The following is a 22,050-nucleotide window of genomic DNA, read 5'->3' as shown; positions in this document are numbered from 1 at the left end:
GGAAGACTATGCGACACTTTCAGGGTCACGAGTTCAAGCCCCACGTTGGGCATAGAGCCTACTTAAAAAAAAAAAAAAATCTAAACAACTTATTGTTAGTTTGAACCACAAACACGTGGTTTGCCAAACTATAGAGCAAACTCTCAAATACATGCTCAATAACCAATAGATTTTACTGAATCAACTGCTTTTTAAAATTATTAAATGGACACAACTGAGTATTTAGACACAAAGCTAACAAATATAAGGAAATCATGTCAGTGCTTTCAAAACTAACCTTCAGTCTTTGTGAGAGTTTTACTGCTTTTAGGTTCAATCTTAAACCTATTACTTTACTTTTTCTCTTGGCAATTTTATAGTTTCAACATTTCTACTACTTGGTTTGCACAAATGGTTATGGGAAAATGTTTTAAATAGTTTCCTCACCTCAACATCAATACTTTCATTTCTTTGAAATTCTTGAATAGAGAGATTATCTGGAGGTATGCTAAAAACAAAACAAAACAAACATAAACAAATAAAATACTTGATTTTTAAAAGGTAAGGTGCACCTGGGTGGCTCAGTGGTTAAGCGTCTGCCTTCACCTCAGGTCATGATCCCAGGGTCCTGGGATCGAGCCCCGCATCTGGCTCCCTGCTCAGTGGGAAACCTGCTTCTCCCTCTCCCACTCCCCCTGCTTGTGTTCCCTCTCTTGCTGTGTCTCTGTCTATCAAATAAATAAAATCTTAAAAAAAAAATTTTTAAATTAAAAAAAAAAGGTAAAATGTCCCCTGAAAATAAACAGTATTCAAACGACAAAAAGTATTTTCTCATCCAGGTTGGAGATTACCATTTATTTAAAAGAACAGTATTTTTAATTAAAGTTATTAGTATAAGTGACTACACCAATTACAAGCGTGAACTTCTAGCCACAAAAATGCTTGGTCCAATCTTGACCTAAATAAAATCTGTAAAACTAAATTCCTTTCAGTACTAATGAATGAAAAAACAATAAAAAGTGAGGATGTTACTATCACCTGCAGTAACAACAAAAATTACCACTGTGATGATACCTGAATTCACTTATATTGCCAGTGACTTAAGAATGTCTTGGTTATCTGCTGAACTATTCACTCAGAGACTGCCCATTAATCACTAATTTATAATAAACACAATATATTAAAGATCTTTACAATAAAAGAGAGAACATCTGAAAAAAAAAAAGTAGAAAATTGTTCCAGCACTATCAGTAGAAATCAACATTCTGAGAGAACCAAGGTAAATTCTAAACCGTGTGACTCTTAATAAGAATGAGTCTTAAACTTACGAAACACTGAATGAACTACTTAAAAACAGCTGAGAATCAGATGTTAATGATTATTACAATAATAACAGCTAAAATTACAGAGCTGGCCAACGTACTAAGAGCTTTATTTGTATTACCCTATGAGATTGCACAGTTACTATTGACAGAGACTGTCAATATTGCAGGTAGAAATGGGCCATATAAGATCCTTAATTCTCTAAGACTGAGGTTAGTAAGTTAGTGATTTTCTAAAAATTATTTTTACAAATCTTTATTTGAAAAAAAGAGCCTTCAAGCTGACTTAAGGTATTATTTGTATTTTCTGTCAGTTCTCTCTGCATGGTACATTTAAAAAATGTATTGAGATACAATTTCATATACCATAAAATCACCTTTTAAAGTATATAATTCAGTGTTTTTTAGTATATTCACAAAGTTGTGCCACTTCTAATTCTAGAATATTTTCATCACTCGTGAAAGACATTCTGTACTTTCAGCAGTCACTCCTCATTGTCTCCTCCTCCCACCCGTGGCCATTAATCTACTTTGTCTCTATGCATTTGCCTATTCTGCATATACTATATAAATGAGATCATACAATATATGGCCTTTTGTGTCTGGGTTCTTTCACTTAACGTAACATCTTCACGATTCATCTATATTGTAGCATGAATGCATCAGTATTTTATCCCTTTTTATGGCTGAATATTCCTTCTATGGACATACCACATTTAATTTATCCACTCGACAGCTGATAAACATTTGGAGTGTTTTTATTTTTTAGCTATTATGAAAAAATACTGCTATGAACATTAGTGAACAAGGTTCTGTGTGAATATGTTTCACCTGATTTCTTTTGGGTATTACTTAGTGATTTTAAATTTAAGGTCCACTGACCATTAACTGTATGAATTCTCACTAGCCCAAGTGTATTCTACAGGATAAATACCATGTTTCAGTACTCTAAGGATGACTGAATTCCTAATAAACCTCAAGTGTCTACCAGATCACAGTATTTATGTTTTTCATCTTTAATCATGTTTTTTCTTCTTCTCATTTAAAGTATTTACTTATCACAGTCCTCGATAATGTCCAAAGCCTTTGTTTTCTTCTAGCTAATTTTGGTTTTATTTGTATTTCTTTGTTATTATACTGCCTTGACAAAACAGCTTAAGACCAAAAGAAAAGCTAAGAAATATCAGAGAAAGGCATGATTATTCACAGTCTTAGAGTATATATATTAATTAAGTTAAAGGATTCATAAACGTTCCAACATTAAATATACTCAAATATTAGTATTATCTAAAAACCTAAGTCTTGTTACTCCAAGCAACATTCTGAAACACCACCTTACTGTTCAAATACTAGTGATGGACTTCAGTTACAGAACAAGTATATATGTGACATAAAATAAAATTTTGTGATTTCCAAAGTAATCAATTATTTGAAAAACAAAAAACAAAGCCTTCTCATGAAACTAAAAATATGCATCATTTTTAAGTTCTCTTCGTGAGCACTGCATTTTTAACTTCAACTAACCAATGAAAGCTTTCAATCTGAGCCTTAAAATATTTTTGGACTATGAAATAAAAACTAAACTGGCTTTATTCATATTAGCTGTTTTCACATTGATGAAAAATTTAAGTCAAAATATATAAACTAGTGGACTTTTACAACTAATCAATTCATTTCATCTTATAATTAAGAAAAAAATGATGTCTACGGAAGGGAAACAACCAGTTCAAGGTCAACAGAAAGTAGGTGGCAGAATCCAAAGTAGGTCATGGGTCTCCTGATTCTCAAAATAGGGTAGCAGAAGGCTTAAATCTGTAACTAGAATAATCACAACTTAGAATGCTGATTCTGTGTTACTGACAGCAGAATTTAGTACCTTTATTATTTTCTAGCCATTATAAGCAATTCCAAATTTAGAAGTAAATTTCTACTCCCAGTAATTTAGAGTTTGGGTCTTTAAAATTCTGGTTTAAAATATGGCCGATTCATGGGAAAGGATACAGATAACATCACTTTCTCTTAAAGAAAAGAAATAACAATAATGAGGATAATAAAAGTGGTAGCAAGCATTTTAAAAGCACTCATGTGCCAGGTAGTACTCTAAGCAGTCACTTATTTTAAGTGACTTAATACTCGGGTGCCTGGGTGGCTAAGTCAGTTAAGCATCCAATTCTTGATTTCGGCTCAAGTCATGATCTCGGGTGAGAAAGAGCCCCGTGCTGGTCTTCACACTGGGCATGGAGCCTGCTTAAAATTCTCTCTCACCCTCTCCCTCTGCCACTCCTGGACCTACTCCCTCTAAAAAAATAAAAATAAAGTAAGTGACATAATACTCTATGCAGTCACTTATTTTAAGTGACTTAACCCTCATAATAACCCTTGAATTAGGTAGCATTATCATTCCTACTTAATAGATGAAAACATCTCAGTTACAAAGTAACTGTTGGGATTTGAATCCAGGTGGCCCAGCTCCTCAGTCAGTGCACTATACTGGCTGCTTCTTAAGCAATGTGATTTTTCAACATACCCAGTATAGTCAAATCTTTAATGTAAGTAGGGCCATGGTTGGACAAAAGACTGCAATGAAATTATAGTACAGTTGCATTAACACAAAATGAGATAAGATGTACAGTATCTATTATTAGGACTTTGATTTCATTTTCTACTTTCCTGCAACAAACACACAAAAATGATTTTATAAAACTGAATTTAATAAAATAAGAATATTCAACAAGAAAGTTGAGAATAAGTAAGATGGTGGAAGACTCAGCCATAGTAAAGAAATTCTTTTTTCTTTTTAAGATTTTATTTATTCAAGAGAAAGCGAGAGAGAGCAACAGAGAGAGAGAGAGAGAAGAGCAACAAGCAGGGTATAGGGCAGAGGGAGAAGCAGACTCCCCACTGAGCAGGGAGCTCGATGCAGGGCTCAATCACTGGACTCTGGGATCCTGACCTCAGCCAAAGGCAGACGCTTAACCAACTGAGGTGCCCCAGGAAAAGAAATTCTTAAAGAAGTTTTACTCATTGCCAAAAAAAGCCCGGTCTAAAATCTGCATATACAAACAGATAACTGGGAAAGAAAAAGAAAAGTGTAAATTTCTAAACCTATCTAATTCATACAGATTAACAGTGATTTTAGGCAATGGAGTCCACAGAGGAACTCAATTTTTCAGGGTTAAAGATAAAAACATAATTTGTTTGAATATGCTTTGTGAGTCCCTATAATTTTTTGCAAATACAAAGAGTACACTTGCATTGGTATCTATAAGATTTCTAGAGATGATAAATAACAAAAGAAAGTAAAACAAAATCTGACCATTTGTGGAAACAAATTAGGACGTCATTACTTCCAATTTTGAAATAGCAGATATGCTTTCACACAGCAAAATTTAAGTTAACCCACAGAAGATTCCTCCTTCAAAAAATTTAGTGTGTGTTCTAATTATCCTACTCTCACTCAGTGAGGGGTCAAAAGGGGATCCATAAACATAAGCTCTCAGGTGGATATCACATAGTGAAAATTCCACTCTTCTTTGCCAAACCTAACATCTTAAAGAGCTGACCACTAATCTTATTTATTCTGGTAAAATACTGATTTTCTGAAATTGTTTTCCTTTTGCAATATCAAATGGGCAGCAGATTTATAAAACAGATCTTCTTAGCTTCACTGAGTTAAAACCTTAATTATGATGCATCCATATAGTCTTATAGATTCCTGCCTTAAAACTAAAACACTGTGAAAAGCAAAAATCTCCATTTGCTCACGGATAATGTACTTAGTGGATAAATGTTTAATCAGTTGTGCTTTGTATACAATGGAGCAATCTTAATAATTACTTTGTTAATGAAATGAGAAATAGTTTTTAGATCTATTGCAGGTATTATATATTTTTTGAGAGATTGTCTTACAATTGTAAAATTGAATGAGCTGACCTTTTAGTAAAGAGAAAGTCTTCAAAAGTATTGGCTAGTTCTGGCCACATACTGTCAAATTTTCCAGAAGACGCATGCTGCCGGGCAACAGGTAGCCCAATAGAAAGAACTCTGAGGAGAGAAGATACTGCTAATTTCCATGTGCTTTCAGAAGGGCAGGAATATTTCAAACTGAGAGGAACCCTAAGTGTCTGTGAAAATAAAGACAGTTTAAGATATGTATTAATTAAAATATATACACACAACTTTAATTACTTAAAAAAAACTAAAGCAGAAAAGAATAATAGCATACGTATTTTCACTTTAAAAAGGATGTTATTTTCTAGAAAGATCAATTTTCAGACATAGCCCTCAAATATACTGCCTAGAAAGATATTCTGTCTCCATTTTATAAACAATGACCTTGAATAAGTAACAACCTTTTGAACTTCAGTTTCTCATCATAAAATATAGATATGTTAACTGAAAGGTTAAGATAGGAGTAGTTAACTTACAATTTTGTAGCCTCTCTCAACTTGCTGTTATGGAATTAGAACATTTTGCCATAGTTTTCCTAGCAGAAAATAATTTGACTGATGGGGTTCTCCCATCTAAGAGAGATCAATACCTTGCTTTTTTCATTATTGGTTAGGTAAACATAACCTAAAGCACCAATACTTTGAAGTCTTATGTTTTCTCCCTAAAATTCTTTGAATTTTATATTCTACTCCAACATTTTAATGTACCTTTTTTCCATTTCCAAGGTATTTCAGTAAAACTATTAATTACAACGACCGTTTATTCTTTAACCCTTGTGAATACAGGAGTAAAGCATCTGAGTTATGTATAGTGACTACCATGTTGAGACTTACTTTTTAACTGGTCAACTTTTGAGGTAGGTTCCTATAAACCATTAAAGAACTGATTTGGTGATTCAGAATGAACTCCTACGGTCATAGTTCAGACATGTAAGTGGTATTGGTATTAACCTTCTTTTACAGATGAGTAATACTCTGACAGGTTCATTTACCGAAAATCATACAGCAGCAAGTAAAGAGCAAGGCACTATTCTAAGGCAGGTCTCTCTGAATCCACTGTGTGGTCTTCACTTAGGACTTAACATACTATATTATTATTTGTTTGCCTATCTATATTCCCTTTATTGAATTATTAAATGTAAGAATTATCTTATTCATTTTTAATCCCTACTATTTAGTTAGTACCTGGCAACAGAGGTGCTTAAAAACTATTCTCAATAAATGAGCAAGAACAGTTGTGATGGGGTGAATGGGGAGTAGAAAGAGTACGACAAAAGTCAAGGGAAAAAAGAGTTTAAAGAGGGCAAGGGCAATACCATATAATAGGGAAGATAATTAGAAAGGACATAGGATTTAAAGATTTGATCTTCTAAACTTTAAGTCATTTCTGAAGCACAGTATGAAAGTAAGCCAGCATGAAGTGGGTTGAGAGTGAGCGGCGGCCAGGTGAAGGACACAAGCTGTTTAAAGTAAAGGAATTTGGAAAAAAAGGAAAGCTGAAAGAGGATGGCCATTTGAGTAGGAAGTAAAGTGAGAGAAAGTTCTTAAATAAAGGGCTTAATCATCGTTCCAAGATAACGGTTTACAAGGCTAAAAGGAAAACAAAAGAAAGAATCACCAACAAAGAAAGAGGGAAAGAGAAAAGGAGGGAAACAAAGAGAAGGATGAGCTTTGGAACAGAGAAAGTCTCTTCCTTGAGAGAAGATGGTTCATATTGGCCTATATTTGTTCAGTAAATAGAAGGAAAGGTTCAGGTTTGCCCTTCAAAACAAAGGAAAAAACAAGAAATAAACTTTGGAGGAATCAGACACAATCAACAAGAGATGAGTTTTAGTTTTATAAAAATGGTTGTCCATACACTAGGGAACGGACTTAAAAAAAATACATAGGATCAGTTAAACTGACGTGCTGTGAATTTTCCCCCTAAATGCTCATTGACCTTGAAGTATGAGAAGTACGGTCCTAAGAAACAGGATTCTTCATTGACTTGTGGCATAATTTAAGAATTGTAAAAACTCTAATGCATACTTACTTTAAAATATTTTTCGTTAAAAAAACCTTTTCATACTGGGAATGGCTTTCCTAAATACTATCCATGAGTGTTGGAGAAAATTCCCTATAAATAATAATATAAATATTTTCCATTTATCTCAATATATGATAATATATTATTACCTAAAGAGTAATTTCAGTAATACTGTTATCATCAAAGAATAGAAATTAAAAAGAAAAAGATACCTTAATAATATTCTGGAGTACTTTCTCATTCACGACTGCTTTGTGACAGGCTGTTTTTTGGTATAAATCCACAACTACTTCTAAAGACCTTTCAGCAAACGGTACATAATTCAAGGCTACCCATTCCGCCTAAAAAGTAATATTTTCACATGAGTTAAAAATAAATGAGATTAAATTAAATTATATTGTTTTCAAAGAGAAACCTTCTTTGCCTTAAAGTTCAGTCCTTGGTTTTAGGTCAGATTATATTACATGCAAAGTTTTCAAACAGATACGTACTTTGTGAAAAAACAATTTTCAGCCAGGCAAAAATTACAACTATCAGAAAAAGCACAGATAGCATTCTATCAAGAAATGGGAAAGATGTACTTTATTTGTTGCCAATAGGTTAGGACAATTTTAGGAAATTTAACTCACCGGTGCAAATAGTTGGATCTATTGTGATTCCATTGTGTTGCAAGACAAATAGAATGAGAAAAGTTAATACACATTTTAAAACTACTTTTCGGACCACGTAAAATTATAATTTAATGTTGAGTGAACAAAAATTAGCCTGCACATGCATTCAGAAATTTACTTTTCCCCTAAGCCAAAATTTGCCAACTATGGCTATAAAAATCTTTTAGGTAAAATCCAACTAAATTTCACACCAGCAGCAGACAACTTCTTTAGTACACACAGATTTCTTCATTTTGCATTGCAGGTATTTATTTTAGACAAGATTAGGCTTAGGGATTTAGAAGCCATTTTGTAATGGGATGGAGCAGTCAAGAAAGGAACTTTGAAGAAAAATGTAACATGAAAGGCCAAACTTGCTAGAGAACTACTTGGGAAAGGAAAGTCATAAAAAAGAAAAAAAAGAACACAGAAAAGGTTGCTCAAATAGTGTTTCTTTTCAGCTTAAACTGTTAACAGACATATGAAAGTTAATTTGTGAATGAAAACTTTGAGATACTCAGAGTCCATCTTAAGTGGAACTGTTTATAAGCCATGAAATCTTACTGAGAAAATACAATTTAAAGTAAATTACCTGATTATATTTTGCATTTGCAATGTGCTTTGTTTCCAGCTGTCCATACTGTGGAGGTTTACAGGAAAATTCCACAAATGCCAGTAACTGGTCAAATATAGCTGGATACATTATCTGCATGTTTTCTGGCCCCACGCAGATGGCCTATAAAAGCAAAATATGAACAAACAGAATGGATAACCTGAACTCTAGTTAAGTTCTTCACTGTATATGTATTTAACCAAAGAATCTTAAAAACTGTCCTATTTTATATAAGTATTATACAATCTTTTATAAGCCCTGAAGAACATAGCTATTTTAAACTATTATTGAATAAAGTATAAGCTAAATATGTTAATCAGCTAAAAAATGCTTTTTAATGGAAAGTGTGATTTACTACTTAACAGACTAGAAAAAGGACAAGCACTTGGAGAGGAGTCCCAGGCAGTCCTGAGGTTCCAGGATCGGATCATTTGTTCAATAATACAGCCATTAGACCATAAAGAATGCTTCACTGACCCAGATGATATTGACTGATACTGATTTCTATTTAAGTGATAGTATCAGTTCATTGAAATGACAGCTGATTTCTGCACTATGCTTAGTCTTCTGACTTTAACAAATAATCATGTGTATTATAGTTGGGAAAATAAGTCATGTATGAAAGTCTGTTTCTAAGATAAATGTGTATGTTAATTTTTTAACAGGGCAGTGTATATTTAATGTCTAACGTACCTGAATATACAGACTTGATCTACAATAAGAAAATTTTTAAAAATTAATAGAAACTAAACCTATTGCTATAAACAATTTGATAAAACAAAGAGTAAAATGCATATCCTGACACAGCAGATTTTAATTACTTCAGGTATGTTGAAAGTACTTAAAATAAATCTTAATATTTTCATTTTTTCCTAGCCACAAATGTGTTTTCTCCCCTTGTCCTTTCACATATTTTAGTGTTTCTTTTTCTCTGTGGGAAAAATATTTAATGATATTATTTATGTAATGTCTAAAATATATTTGTGCTTTACAAAACAAAAAGCATGGTCATTCTGCACTTGAGGTACGCTCAACGTACTAAATCAAAATTGAAAGCATTTCAAAATTTTAAGGAATTTTTTAAAAAAGATGCACACACTTACGTTTTTCTGCAATCCATGGCTTTTTTAACCTGTCAGATAATATATTAATTTTATTTTCCCTGAGAGAAGATGTAACCACTTAGTTACAACTTAGGTTTTAAAGAGTTTTGAAATATAAAGTGGATAAGCAAAATGCTGCCATACCTAAGTCACATCATCTTGTAACTGCAATGTAAAAAAGTAGGATAAAGATATCTAATACTATCTCTCAATATTTGGTTGTTTTTCTCAGTAATAGTAAATAGAGAACTTGAATGCCTAAAAAAATTCACTCTACTGACTGCTTCTGTTAAGTTTTACTTTCTTCTTTATTAACCTCTTGCTGAGTCTTAACTCTTAGAAGTAAACAAGCAGTAATTACTGTGGAAAAGAAATAATTATACCAAGTGGATTCTTAATTTTCAATGACTAAAAAAGAGAAAAAGCCTGTGTGGTTACCTTAGAAAACTAAGTATTACAATGTCTCTGGAAATATCTTAGCACCAAATAATGACTGTGACTATACACTTTGAGTTTCAGTGGTCCTTTATAAAAAGAAAACATACGGTAGTGTTATAGTTGACTTAATAAGTAATTCTAGGATCTTAAAATGCGTAATATGGAACTGACATTTTTTTAAAACAAACCCCATCTAAGAAAAAGATATTATTGGTTTTTCTTCAGTATTCTTAAGTTTGTATATCAGAAAAAACTATAGTATGAACCTGATAACAGATTTTAGTCCAAAAGTTAAGAATCAGTCAGCAATCTGGACATTTCCTAGTATTACAGTTTGAAAACTACATGTGAAAACAAGAACAGAAAATGGACATCCTCGGGGCGCCTGGGTGGCACAGCGGTTAAGCATCTGCCTTCAGCTCAGGGCGTGATCCCGGCATTACGGGATCGAGCCCCACATCAGGCTCTTCCGCTATGAGCCTGCTTCTTTCTCTCCCACTCCCCCTGCTTGTGTTCCCTCTCTCTCTGGCTGTCTCTATCTCTGTCGAATAAATAAATAAAATCTTAAAAAAAAAAAAAAAAGAAAGAAAATGGACATCCAACCTCTGACATGGTTCAAGGTTTCTGTTTTTAAGTCCTTCAACAATAATTCCTTCAGCACCTACATATACTAAGACTTTTTTTTTTGCCCTCTCCCCCGATATACTAAGACCTTTGACAGGGAACTTGATGATGAAGACAGTACTAGCTAACATTTACTGAATGTTTAACTGTGCCAGGCAGTAAATGCCTCACAAATCCCATTTAATGAGAAAAAAGCTGTGGATCTATTATTTTCATTTTACAGATTAAGAAGTTGTTATATAAAGAGATTCCAAAACTTGCCCCATTGAGTAGCAGGCAGGGCTTCACTGCACAACTCCAAGGGCACCATTCACACACAATGTGATGGTGTTTCCTGGAGTACTACTCTAGAGCAGCCTTGATGATGGAGGCAGATACGGTATCCAACCATCTGACTTTAGGAGGTTTAGGAATAAATAAGACAGATGCAGTCTCCCGATCTCAGAACTTAAGAAAAATAGGTAACTAAATTCTCAGGTCCCACACATGCCAAAATATCTTGGCCAAAAAAAAATCAATTAGCATACACACCAAGGTCAATTTGGTGGGAACCAGTGATTTAAAAACCAAGAGAAAACTGTGACCCTGAAGCCCTAAACTACATAAGGGTAAACGTGGAATCAAAAATGAGGTTTTATGAAGGAAATGATCTTTAATCAATAAAATTTTTTTGGATAGCTTATTAATTTAAGGATAAAGTCCCAAAGTAAGTAAATTTTACTGTGAAAAAATTTTCTTGACACCTGTGGGAGAAAATACAGAAACACTTCTACTGAAAATGAAGTATGTTAATTTTTTCTCTTAGCAAATATTAAAGACACCATGTTTGATTCATATTCAAGTACTATGAAATATCATTTAGATAATCACAAATGTAATGAAGAATAGCTAGAGTGAAAATTAGTAATGCAAAATGGTATCAACTGATATAAAGAAACAGCAACAGTTTCCTAAGTTTCAGACTGAAGGTATGTATACACTGTTTTCAAAGCCAGTGAAAAGCTCAGAACAAACTCCTAGTAGCTGGAATAAATGATTCTATTTGTTCTGTCATTGCTAAAGCAGAGCTTTTAAAAATAAAATTACGTACTTTTTTTATTGAAAAGAATTTTGGAGGTTTGTTGTTTCATCTTTGTTTATAAAAAGCTGAATCAAACATCTGAATGACAGTTCTAGATTACAGACATCCCATTAGGCCTGTGCTTTGCTTTGCTTTTCTGACAGAATAACTTTTCAATTTCCTCCAGGCCACTCCATAAGCAACCTATGCGTATGGTCAATCAAGGGGGGAAAAGTACGTACTGACAGGCTACTTTAATTTCTCTACTGAAAATAAAAATAGCTATTTTGATTTTAATTGTTGAAAGCTGATATCCCTACAATGAAGTTTTTTAAATGTCAGATTCTCTTAAATTTTAAGTTTCTACACAATTTGTTTCTACACAATGTAACTAGGGTTAAAGAGCTCAAGGAATTACTGCTCAGCTGGACTTCCTCCAGAGCCAGTGAAGAGGTATTATGGTGTAACAGAAACCACTACTTTTACTGTGAAAGTTTTCATCATTCCAGCTGGATATAATGCAATCAGTTAATTAGAAAACATGAATTGAGGTACACAAATCTGATTAGCACATGTGTAATCAGAATCTAGTTTCATTCTAATTTTGTTAGAATGTCATAGCAACTTTGTTGGAATTGCTGGCTCCTCAGCTGGCATTCTTCTGTTTAGCATTTTGGTTGTTGTAAATTGTGCTAACAATTATCTTGACAGTTTAAAGAATTCTTTGATTTTGATCTGGGCTTGCCTGCTAATTGGGATTTACTTAGTGATGCTTAGGTCTGTGTATTTTTAATTTTTTTCCTATTCAGTTTTTAATTTTTTATTTAAATTCAATTAATTAACATATAATTAATCAGTTTCAGAGGCAGAGATCAGTGATTCATCAGTCTTATATAATACCCAATGCTCATTACATCATGTGCCTACCTTAATAACTTTTTGCAGTAACAAAACACAACAGGTAAGATATATCTTTTTAAAATTTCTGTGAGGAAAATACTTCATAAATTTATTCTTACTTCTTTTTTTAAAATATAGGCTACTAACAGTTCCAGAGCTAAATTTACATACAATGAAAATATATATTAATGATCCCATAGTTTATTAATTTTCTAATTACGGAAGTACTTTACTAAAGTTGTTATTCAGAAAAGTACATCCTCTTGTGAAGAGCTGCATGATCAAACCAAAAATGCTGGTGAAAGAAAACAAGAGGATATAGACAGTTTCTGAAAGACACTCAAAACAAACCTGAATCACCTTTTCAAATACATCAGAAAACCGTATGTTTTTAAAATAACTGGATGCTTACAATCTTGAATTTACACAAAGTATACATATACAACAATCTTGATGATCCAGAATTTATCTCAGAAAATATACAGCAAACTAAAACACTTCCAGCAAACCACATGCATTATTGTTTCAACAGACACTAAAATTCTATTACCTTTTGAAGAACATCTAAAGCTGTAAGCACAGCTTCCTGTAAACTTGTCAAAACTGCTTCGGTATAAGATGGAAGGATGAAAGGGGATGCATCTGAGCTTATCGGGACTGACACAGCACTGTGCAGTATGACTCCCAGCTTTTGCAAGTCATCCATGTTGAAACCAGTTTTTATGTGTTGGTAGAGAGCCGGAAATATCTGAATTAAAGCTGTAAGGAAAGGCTGGCTGGGAATGAAAGTCAGTTTGTCAAAAGTAGTAGGAGGCTTAGTGCTTTCAGATCCAATTCTATACCAGGTATTCCATGCAGCCCACCAGAGATTCAAATCTTCAAGCTCATCAGTAACTACAGGTGCCTCAGAACTACTGCATCTTCCAAGTCTCTCTCCAATAGAATCTGTTCTTACAAATGGTCTGCTCAGGCCAGGGCCTGATATGGACCCTATAAGGACAGGCACAGGTACATTAACTGCAGGTGGTGTCTCGGGCTTATCTGAGTCTCTGACGGGGGACACAATCTGTAAAATTTCCTGGAAGCTTTTCAGTGCAGCCAGAGATACTTCATTGTTTTTGCTGAGTGCTGCTGACTGTATATGGTCAAGAAGAACATCCCATGCTCTTGAAAAATCTCCTACATTAGGAAGAGAAAAAACAAAATCTATCAGAGTAATCAAGATTTTTCTTACTACTGCACACTTTAGAATGTTTGCTTTATTTTTCTACTTAAATTCCTATACAACTAGGAAAATTTGCTTAGGTATTAAGGTACAAACAATGTGAATTAAAATCAATGAAACCCAAAACTACAGTAAAAAATTTTTTTCAAATATAGGAACAAAGGGCACCAAGAAGAAGATAATGAATATATCAATATTTTGGTTCTAAAAACAGAACTCTATAAATGTATGTACATATGTTTACAATATTTCCTGGTAATTTCTGCCTAAGGAGAACAGAATAAAAACTTGAGGGTAAAAACAAAAGTTTTTTAGTAACAACGCTGATCTATCCATCTAGCTTTATTAATAAGATCTTAAGATGTTCTCATTCTTAAAAATATGGGAAAAGTTACAAATTATAACTGAATAAATGTGTGTTTTTTATAGGTCTAAATGTTTAAAATAAACTATGCTATACTCATAAAATCTTACCTTTACACTTTGGTTTTCATATTTACATAATTTATATCTGCAGAATTTTCCTTCTTTTTTGTTGTTGTTGTAGAATTTTCTTTTTTTCTTTTTTTTTTAAAGATTTTATTTATTTATTTGACAGAGATAGAGACAGCCAGCGAGAGAGGGAACACAAGCAGGGGGAGTGGGAGAGGAAGAAGCAGGCTCATAGCTGAGGAGCCTGATGTGGGGCTCGATCCCAGAACGCTGGGATCACGCCCTGAGCCGAAGGCAGACGCTTAACCGCTGTGCCACCCAGGCGCCCCTGTTGTAGAATTTTCTTAAACATTTTTCCCCAATTACAAGGAGACACCAGAAGAAACTGTACCATAAAAAACAGACTGCCTTTTTAGAATGAGTCTAAATTTGTTCCTCTCATGTGAAACTGAGTCTGCTGACCCACCATCAGCAGAGCGTGGGCTAAATGGTAGTTGTTGGTTTCTACTGATCAATCCAATCTCTTGTTCTACTCCTATGACCAATTAAGCACATTTATACTGAAGCTCTTTATAGCAACATGTAGCTTGTTTCTATGAAGCCCAGCAAAAATGACCTCGTTCCTCCAGCAATCTAGCCTAACAGCTTTAATACCATGGATTATTACCCACATACTTGCACTTACTTTTTTTTTTTTAAGATTTTTTATTTATTCATTTGAGAGAAAGAGAGGGAGATCAAGCAAGAGCACGAGCAGTGGGGAGGGAGAGGGAAAAGCAGACTCCCCGCTGAGCAGGGTGCCCAACGAGGGGCTCAATCCCAAGACCCCGGGATCATGACCTGAACCAAAAGCAGATGCTTAACCGACTGAGCCACCCAGGTGCCCCACATACTTGCATTTAAATAACACCAAAATCAGAAGAACTGATATTTTCCAAGGCAGGATGACATACGTTGGCTATGAAATACTTAAATAATAAGGTTTAAAGTCACTTCCCAAAGGCTATAAATGACTAAATTTTTAAAGAAGAGATAAACCCATATGCCTGAGGAAGCATTCAGTTTAGGAAAGCTGGAAGTCGTCCTGGTATGAAACAGTAAGTACTACTCTGCCTTTACAGGACAAAAAATAATACCTGGCCAGTTATATGTCTCTTCCTCTATACTCTTTCTTTGATTAAAAATTGAGGTATAATTTACACACAATTGGAAACACAGATTTTTAATAAACTGTTCAAAGAGTTTTGACATATTACATTTAAAAACTATCAAAACAGCTAAACAAAACACTTTCGTCTGTTGCCATCCCAGTTCAGAAGTCAGATGAAACATTACATTTAGCAACCAGAATGGTGACTTAATCTCAGAATATTTCATACCATAAGGGGAAAAACCCCGCAATTCCTCTATTAATATAACTCTATGTCTAGGAAAAAGTCCTCTTTCTAAAAGACTAGGTATAATTATATATTGTACATGGTTATATTAAAAATATTAACATTATCCTAAGATAATAAAACACATTCTCTAATCTTCAAATTATAAAAAATTATCAAAGCTACACAAACTGCCTTATGTCTTCATTTTTAAAAAATTAGATCTTTATCTAGTAGGTTTTAGCTTTTAAAATAAAGTAACTATCATGGAAGTATTAAAAATGATACTTATTTTGTCAAAACTCAGCAAATGTACAGTTAAGACTGGTACACTTCATGTAAATTTTATGTGAAAATTAAAAACTAGGATTTTTACATATATATTATATAGTAAACTCTAGGAGTGCAAAATGGATCAGACACTATAGATTATTTCTGGAAAAAAAAGAAAAAAATGAACATGAAGAATACTATATAAAAATGCTGATGGAAAGAATAAATATGCTTATGCTATAACATAAACAGGAACAAAAAGCTAAATGTAAAATAATAACTTGTAAAAATGCAAGAATATGTATGACATGCTCATAATTATATAAAAAAGCATTTCTGTTAATTTTTCTCTACCACCACCATCACTACCATCAGAATTGAAGGTACAATCTACACTGGGTTTCTTAATCTCAGTACTATTGACAAGTACACGTTCTCTCTGCCTGTAAAACTCTTCACATTTTGTCTTACCGTTGCCTGATGAACTACTACTCCCCCTTCAGATCTCAGGTGAAATACTGCTTTCTTAGGGAAGCCTACCTGGATCTCATAGGCTGGGTCAATTACGTATTATAAGCTTACAAAGCACCACTCTTTTGTAACATTTATCACTGTAGCAATTTTGCATTTATGTAATTAGTTATTCCCTCAGGCCCATGACAACAGGGATGCTGTGTATTTTACTCATCCCTGGATCCCCTAGAAGCTAGTCCATATGAGGTACATTACATATTTTCTCAATGAAATGAATGAAAACGTCATCCACATACCACACACAAAGACTGGCAGTTAAGACTGATTATACTTGGGAAGTAGCACTATACATAAATTTTTTAAAGATCTTCTGTATTTTCCAAATTTCCTTTAACATGAATTACTTATATAACCGGGGGAAAAATGTATATATACCTAAAGGTTGCAATAAATATCTTCTAGTGTTGAAGATTCTTGCTACACCAGCCAATGTTAAAACCCATGTCTCTGCCCACTGCTTCTCTGCTGTGTCCCTTGAATGATGAATGAGAATATTGCCACCTCCAGACTCAATCTTTTCTTTGTCTGCAGTGGTAGAAGACTCCCGAACTCGGTCCAGCAGATGAAAGAGAACCTGAATATTTATAAAAATGCACATAAAAATAACATAGCTTAAGTAATAGCATAGCAGTTAGAAACTGTCACAAGAAATTATACCTGACAGACCAATCCTGTATATTAGAAAAATTTAACAGTAAAGATATATTATCCTTAAAGTCATGGAATATGAAAAGTTTTTTTTAAAGATCTTATTTATTTGTCAGAGAGAGAGAGAGAGAGAGTGCACACAAGCAGAGGGGAGAGAAGGCAGAGGGAGAAGCAGGCTCCCCGATGAGCAAGGAGCCGGATGCGGGACTCAGTCCCAGAACCCTGGGATCATAACCTCAGCTGAAGGCAGATGCTTAACCCACTGAGCCACCCAGACGTCCCAGAATATGAAAAAAAATTTTTAACTGGATAGAATATTTTTGGATAGAATATTTTCTAAGACTTGTTGAGCTGGGGTATCAATAGAGCATCTATGGGGTAATATACGAGAAGGGAATGAAGCTAAGAACCCAGGTAAAAAATTGTAATTATGGAAGACATTTGTAGAGAGGTTATAACTGAAGGTTCAGGACTAGATGAAGGTGCTTGAAAAAAATCAAGCAAGGGGATGCCTGGCTGGTTCAGTCGGTAGAGCACGTGACTCTTAAACTCAGGGTCATGAGTCCAAGCCCCACATTAGGCATGGAGCTTACATTTTAAAAAAAAGAAGAAGAAAGAAAGAATTCAAGGAAGAAGTGTTTGGGACTTGGAGAATGTTTACATTTGAAGAGTAGATTCAGGGGAAGGAACTGAAGAAAAAATTTTAAAAAACTGGAAAGACAAGCAGAAGCATTCTGTGAAACAGAATCCAAGGGAAGATAAATTTTAAGGAGAAAATAATCAACGGTGTTAAATGCTACAAAAAAATAAAAATGAGTAGGAATAGAACTGAATTTAGGGTGAAAACCTTGGCAATCAGAAGACCACCTGTACCCTATGAACAATTTCTGTGGTTCTCAAAATATGGATTCAGAACCAACAGCATTAGCATCACGCGGGAAACTCATAGACATGCAAATTACCAGACCCCAAGTCATGGGGCTCAGAAAAATCAGAAATTCTGGGAGGCAGGGGCTGGTGGCTCAGGAATCTGTGCTTGAACAAGTCGTCTAGGTGATCCTGTTACCTTAAGGTTTAAGAGACTCTTAAGTAGAATAATCTGGAAATCATATTAAAGGGCCAAGAGAATGCAGGGGAGGTGAGGAAGGAAAAATAAATCACTGACAATTAGGCAGTAAGATTAACAATTAAGCTGTTTAAGAGGAAAATAGGAATCAGAGAAAATTTCAGTTTGTTTTTTAAAATAGTAAGGGGGGCTTAAGCATGCCAGTGATCTGAAGAGGTGGAGCCAGTGGATGGAGTTGAAACAACACACAGGAAAGAGAAGGGATTTTAATTATTTTTATTAGTGGATATACATTATTAATTTTTTAAGAAGACACTGTGGAATATTTTTATTAAATTGAAGACAAATTGTTAAATACAATTAAGATTTACTATGCAGCCTATTGTCAAACTTACTGATCTCATAAATTCACAAAAGCGGTGAAATGATACAAAGATTTTTATTAAAATAGAATAGATGGAACAAAAAGGAGAGCTATTAGCAAAGAGGGGATGCTCACTAATAAGCTGTTGGCTTTGTAAAAAGTTCTTAAAGTTCTTAAAAAATATTTATTCTGAGAGAGAGAGAGAGCGCCCCTGCACACGAGCCTGGGGAGGGGCAGAGGGAGAGGAAGAGAGAGATCCAAGCAAACTCCACACTGAGTACAGAGCCCCTGATGCAGGGCCTGATCTCACAACCGTGAGATCATGACCTGAGCCTAAATCCAAGAGTTGGATGCCCAACCGAGCCACCCAGGTGCCCCGTAAGAAAGTTTTTAAAATGAGGATGAAAAAGAAAAAGAAAAGGGCACACCTGGCTGGCTCAGTCAGTAGAGCATGTGACTTTTGGTCTTAGGATTGTGAGTTCAAGCCCCACATTGGGTGTAGAGATTACTTAAAAATAAAATATTAAAAAAACAAAGAAGAAAAAGAAAAATTGAAACTGTGTATTTAATGAAAAAACATATAGAATTTACCAATTAGAGGTTACTTCTGTTTGTTGATCCTGCAAGTAAATTTCACTATTATTGATATTCTTTTATTTATGAAATTCTCAACTGATTACATTTGAAATATGTGGTTTTGGGGAAACAGGAAGAAAAAAGGAAAAGGCGAAGGCAGAAGTCAGAGAGAGAGATAATCAGGGACGAAGACAGAAGAAGAGAGAATAGGCTTTCAATATGTAATTTATTCTGTGCGAGGTACAATTTAAAGTATGACAAAACTAACATTCTGCTTTGTCAAAAGCACAAATGCATGTAAATTCTTCTTTAAAAATTAACAGGAACAAGATTAACTGAAAAATTAAAAAAATTGTCTCAAAAGCTAGCAACTCAAGCTGATCTACAATACCTTCCAAATAACAGTGTGCCACGTCGAGTGCTGTAATAAAGTTCCATGTGCGCCAATTGTTGAAAACAGAGTTTGTCCTGCACTCTTCCTCACAGCAGGACGGGGGTCCACACATAGTTCACCCAATTTTGCATAAAGACACAACCACAAGCAATCAAACGGTGGTGCAGGATGGAAAGGCCGATTTAAAACAACTCCTTTCTCTTCTGCCTGCTTTTGCTGTGCTGCCTCTTCTTTATTTAATTCTTTTTCAATAGTTTCCCCTCTTTGGAAAAAATAATCTGAAATATTCCACTAAAAAGTAAAGTAGAAAAATGCCATTTCACTCACGTATTTTATTTTAAACACATAAATAAATACGCAACACACGGCTGCTCTACCTTTCAGAATCAAACTTTTAAAAGCCACTTAGTAATTCCTTTTCTAGTAGAACAGATTAAAAAACATCTCTGTCACATGCCTCCATCTGATTTCAGGAGAATTTGGGGAAACAATCATGAGCTAACATAAATATTTTCAAAGATTTTTATTATGAAACATTTCAAGAACATACAGAAAAACAGGGAAAATATACCAATATATTGACATACAGAAAACCAATTGTTAACATTCTGTCATATTTATGTCGTGACTAAATTTTATAATTTCCACTTAAAGGCTTTAAAAAAATAACCATGACACCATTATGACACCAAAAAAATTGTTAACAATTCCTTATCATTTAATGATATTTTGTAATTTTACAAGAATAATTACTATATCCAAATATATCTTATGACTTCATTCTCAGCCACAGTATGTGGTGTATGAATTAATGAGAATTATGCCAATGATAAAAATGCAGAGAATCCTATGAACATAAACATAAAGGAGGTGACACCTAGCAGTAATTTAATCGATACTGAATTAACTACTCTTTGGGAGCAATTCTATACACATGCTTATTTTCTTTCCTATAATTACATTTTTAATAGTAATTTTTCCAGCTTGTAAGGAATATTTAAGTTTGACTTTAAAAACTTCTGGCTTATAATAAACATTTAAAAGAATCTAAATAATTGCCTTTGAATACATTTCTATTGGGAACAGCTTTCTATTTGTTTACTTATGTAATATTAATAATATCGTATAATAGATTTTACTTCTACATTCAAGATGAGTAAAATAAGGCTCATGACATCAATAATTACAGAACAAGAGGCATACAGAATTAAAATACAAGTATATCTGTTTCCATAGTCAAAGCTCTTCCATTAACATATTGCCTTCTAATTGCTAATAAAGCAGTGCTGATAAACTATAGGACTGTGTATATAGCAAAGCCCTGTGTATACAGTAAACCTTTTTATTGGAGCTTTATTTACTAAATAAGTAGTATATGGAAATGTTGCTACTGAAACAATATTAAAAGTCAGTTAATCTTTACACTAGTGTCAACTGAATACTTTCCTTGTATGTACTATTACTTGTTTACTAAATCCTCTCATGACAAACCTTTTAAAGCTAAATTTCAGCTCGATATATCAAAATTATTCCAAATAGTCTATTAATGAAGTAATTCTTAAATTATGTCATTTAACCCTTCATGCAAAATAGAAGTTCAGTAATTAAAAGTCATTTAAACAACCCCTCTAAAGCCAAAAGCCTTTTCTCTTAGCATTCATTCTCAACAGCATACCAGTGATTTCTAAATTATATGATCATCAGAAAGGCAATAATACTTACCAATAAACCTATTGAAGTCAAACTAATATTAAGTTCTTGGTTATGAAGTCCAAAGCTACCTGCAACATCTACAACAATCTGCAGGCATGTGCAAGGCATTGTTGGTAGAAAATCTGTCACGACCAACTGAAGACACTGGAATGCAGTTCGTATCAAGGATTCTCTGAAAACAACGAAAAAAAAAATTATACTCATTCATTTAAAAGAAATACAAGTAAAAATACACACCTTACAATAATTTTAACCAAGTTAAATTCTATTTTAAAAATTGAACAAGAAAATCTTCCCTAATACAGGTCATACGGTATTTCAATATTCACATAAATGTAAAAGAGAAACAGATACTTGAACAAATTAACAAATAAAAACAAAGAAAGAATTTTCTATCAACTAGCCACATACAACTTAGACATTAATGACCAAAGGAAATTGCCTGTAGCTACTTTCTCACCACTGTATCCTCAATTCTAATTCTAGTGGTGAAAATAATAATGAAAATAAATTATAACAGCTAACACTTATTTTTTCTTATTTTTTCTTATTTTTACTTATTTATTTGAGAGAGAGAGGAAAAAGGGAGGGAGAGAAAGCACGCAAGCAAGGGGAGGGAGAAGTACAAGCAAACTCCAAGCTGATGCAGGGCTCGATCTCACGACCCTGAGACCCCGAACCAAGCGGAAATCAAGAGTCAGATGCCCAAATGACCGAGCCTGCCCCTAGGAGCCCCAATAGCTAAAACTTACTGACTGTTTGCTATACCATGCACTTCCTGTTT

The 22,050-nt window shown here is 33.9% G+C and overlaps 1 protein-coding gene across 2 annotated transcripts in view; it reads right to left on the bottom strand.

Annotated features, from left to right (window-relative positions):
- The window catches only part of MON2 (MON2 homolog, regulator of endosome-to-Golgi trafficking), a 97,404-nt gene that overhangs the window by 13,193 nt on the left and 62,161 nt on the right, over positions 1 to 22,050 (bottom strand). The window contains exons 23-31 of one of the 2 annotated variants that reach the window (XM_008684231.2): positions 21,276 to 21,438; positions 19,551 to 19,844; positions 16,881 to 17,079; positions 13,216 to 13,844; positions 8,520 to 8,663; positions 7,907 to 7,924; positions 7,490 to 7,618; positions 5,235 to 5,425; positions 427 to 487 (exon numbers count right to left, since the gene is read on the bottom strand). In XM_008684231.2, the coding sequence (XP_008682453.1) occupies positions 427 to 487; positions 5,235 to 5,425; positions 7,490 to 7,618; positions 7,907 to 7,924; positions 8,520 to 8,663; positions 13,216 to 13,844; positions 16,881 to 17,079; positions 19,551 to 19,844; positions 21,276 to 21,438 (1,828 nt within the window). The remainder of the gene's footprint in view (positions 1 to 426; positions 488 to 5,234; positions 5,426 to 7,489; positions 7,619 to 7,906; positions 7,925 to 8,519; positions 8,664 to 13,215; positions 13,845 to 16,880; positions 17,080 to 19,550; positions 19,845 to 21,275; positions 21,439 to 22,050) is intronic. The other variant, XM_008684237.2, reaches the window with a different exon arrangement.

This window comes from Ursus maritimus, unplaced genomic scaffold, assembly GCF_017311325.1.
Source record: "Ursus maritimus isolate PB19 unplaced genomic scaffold, ASM1731132v1 scaffold_21, whole genome shotgun sequence".
Lineage (NCBI taxonomy): Eukaryota > Metazoa > Chordata > Mammalia > Carnivora > Ursidae > Ursus > Ursus maritimus.
This window is presented reverse-complemented; position numbering and strand designations above follow the sequence as displayed.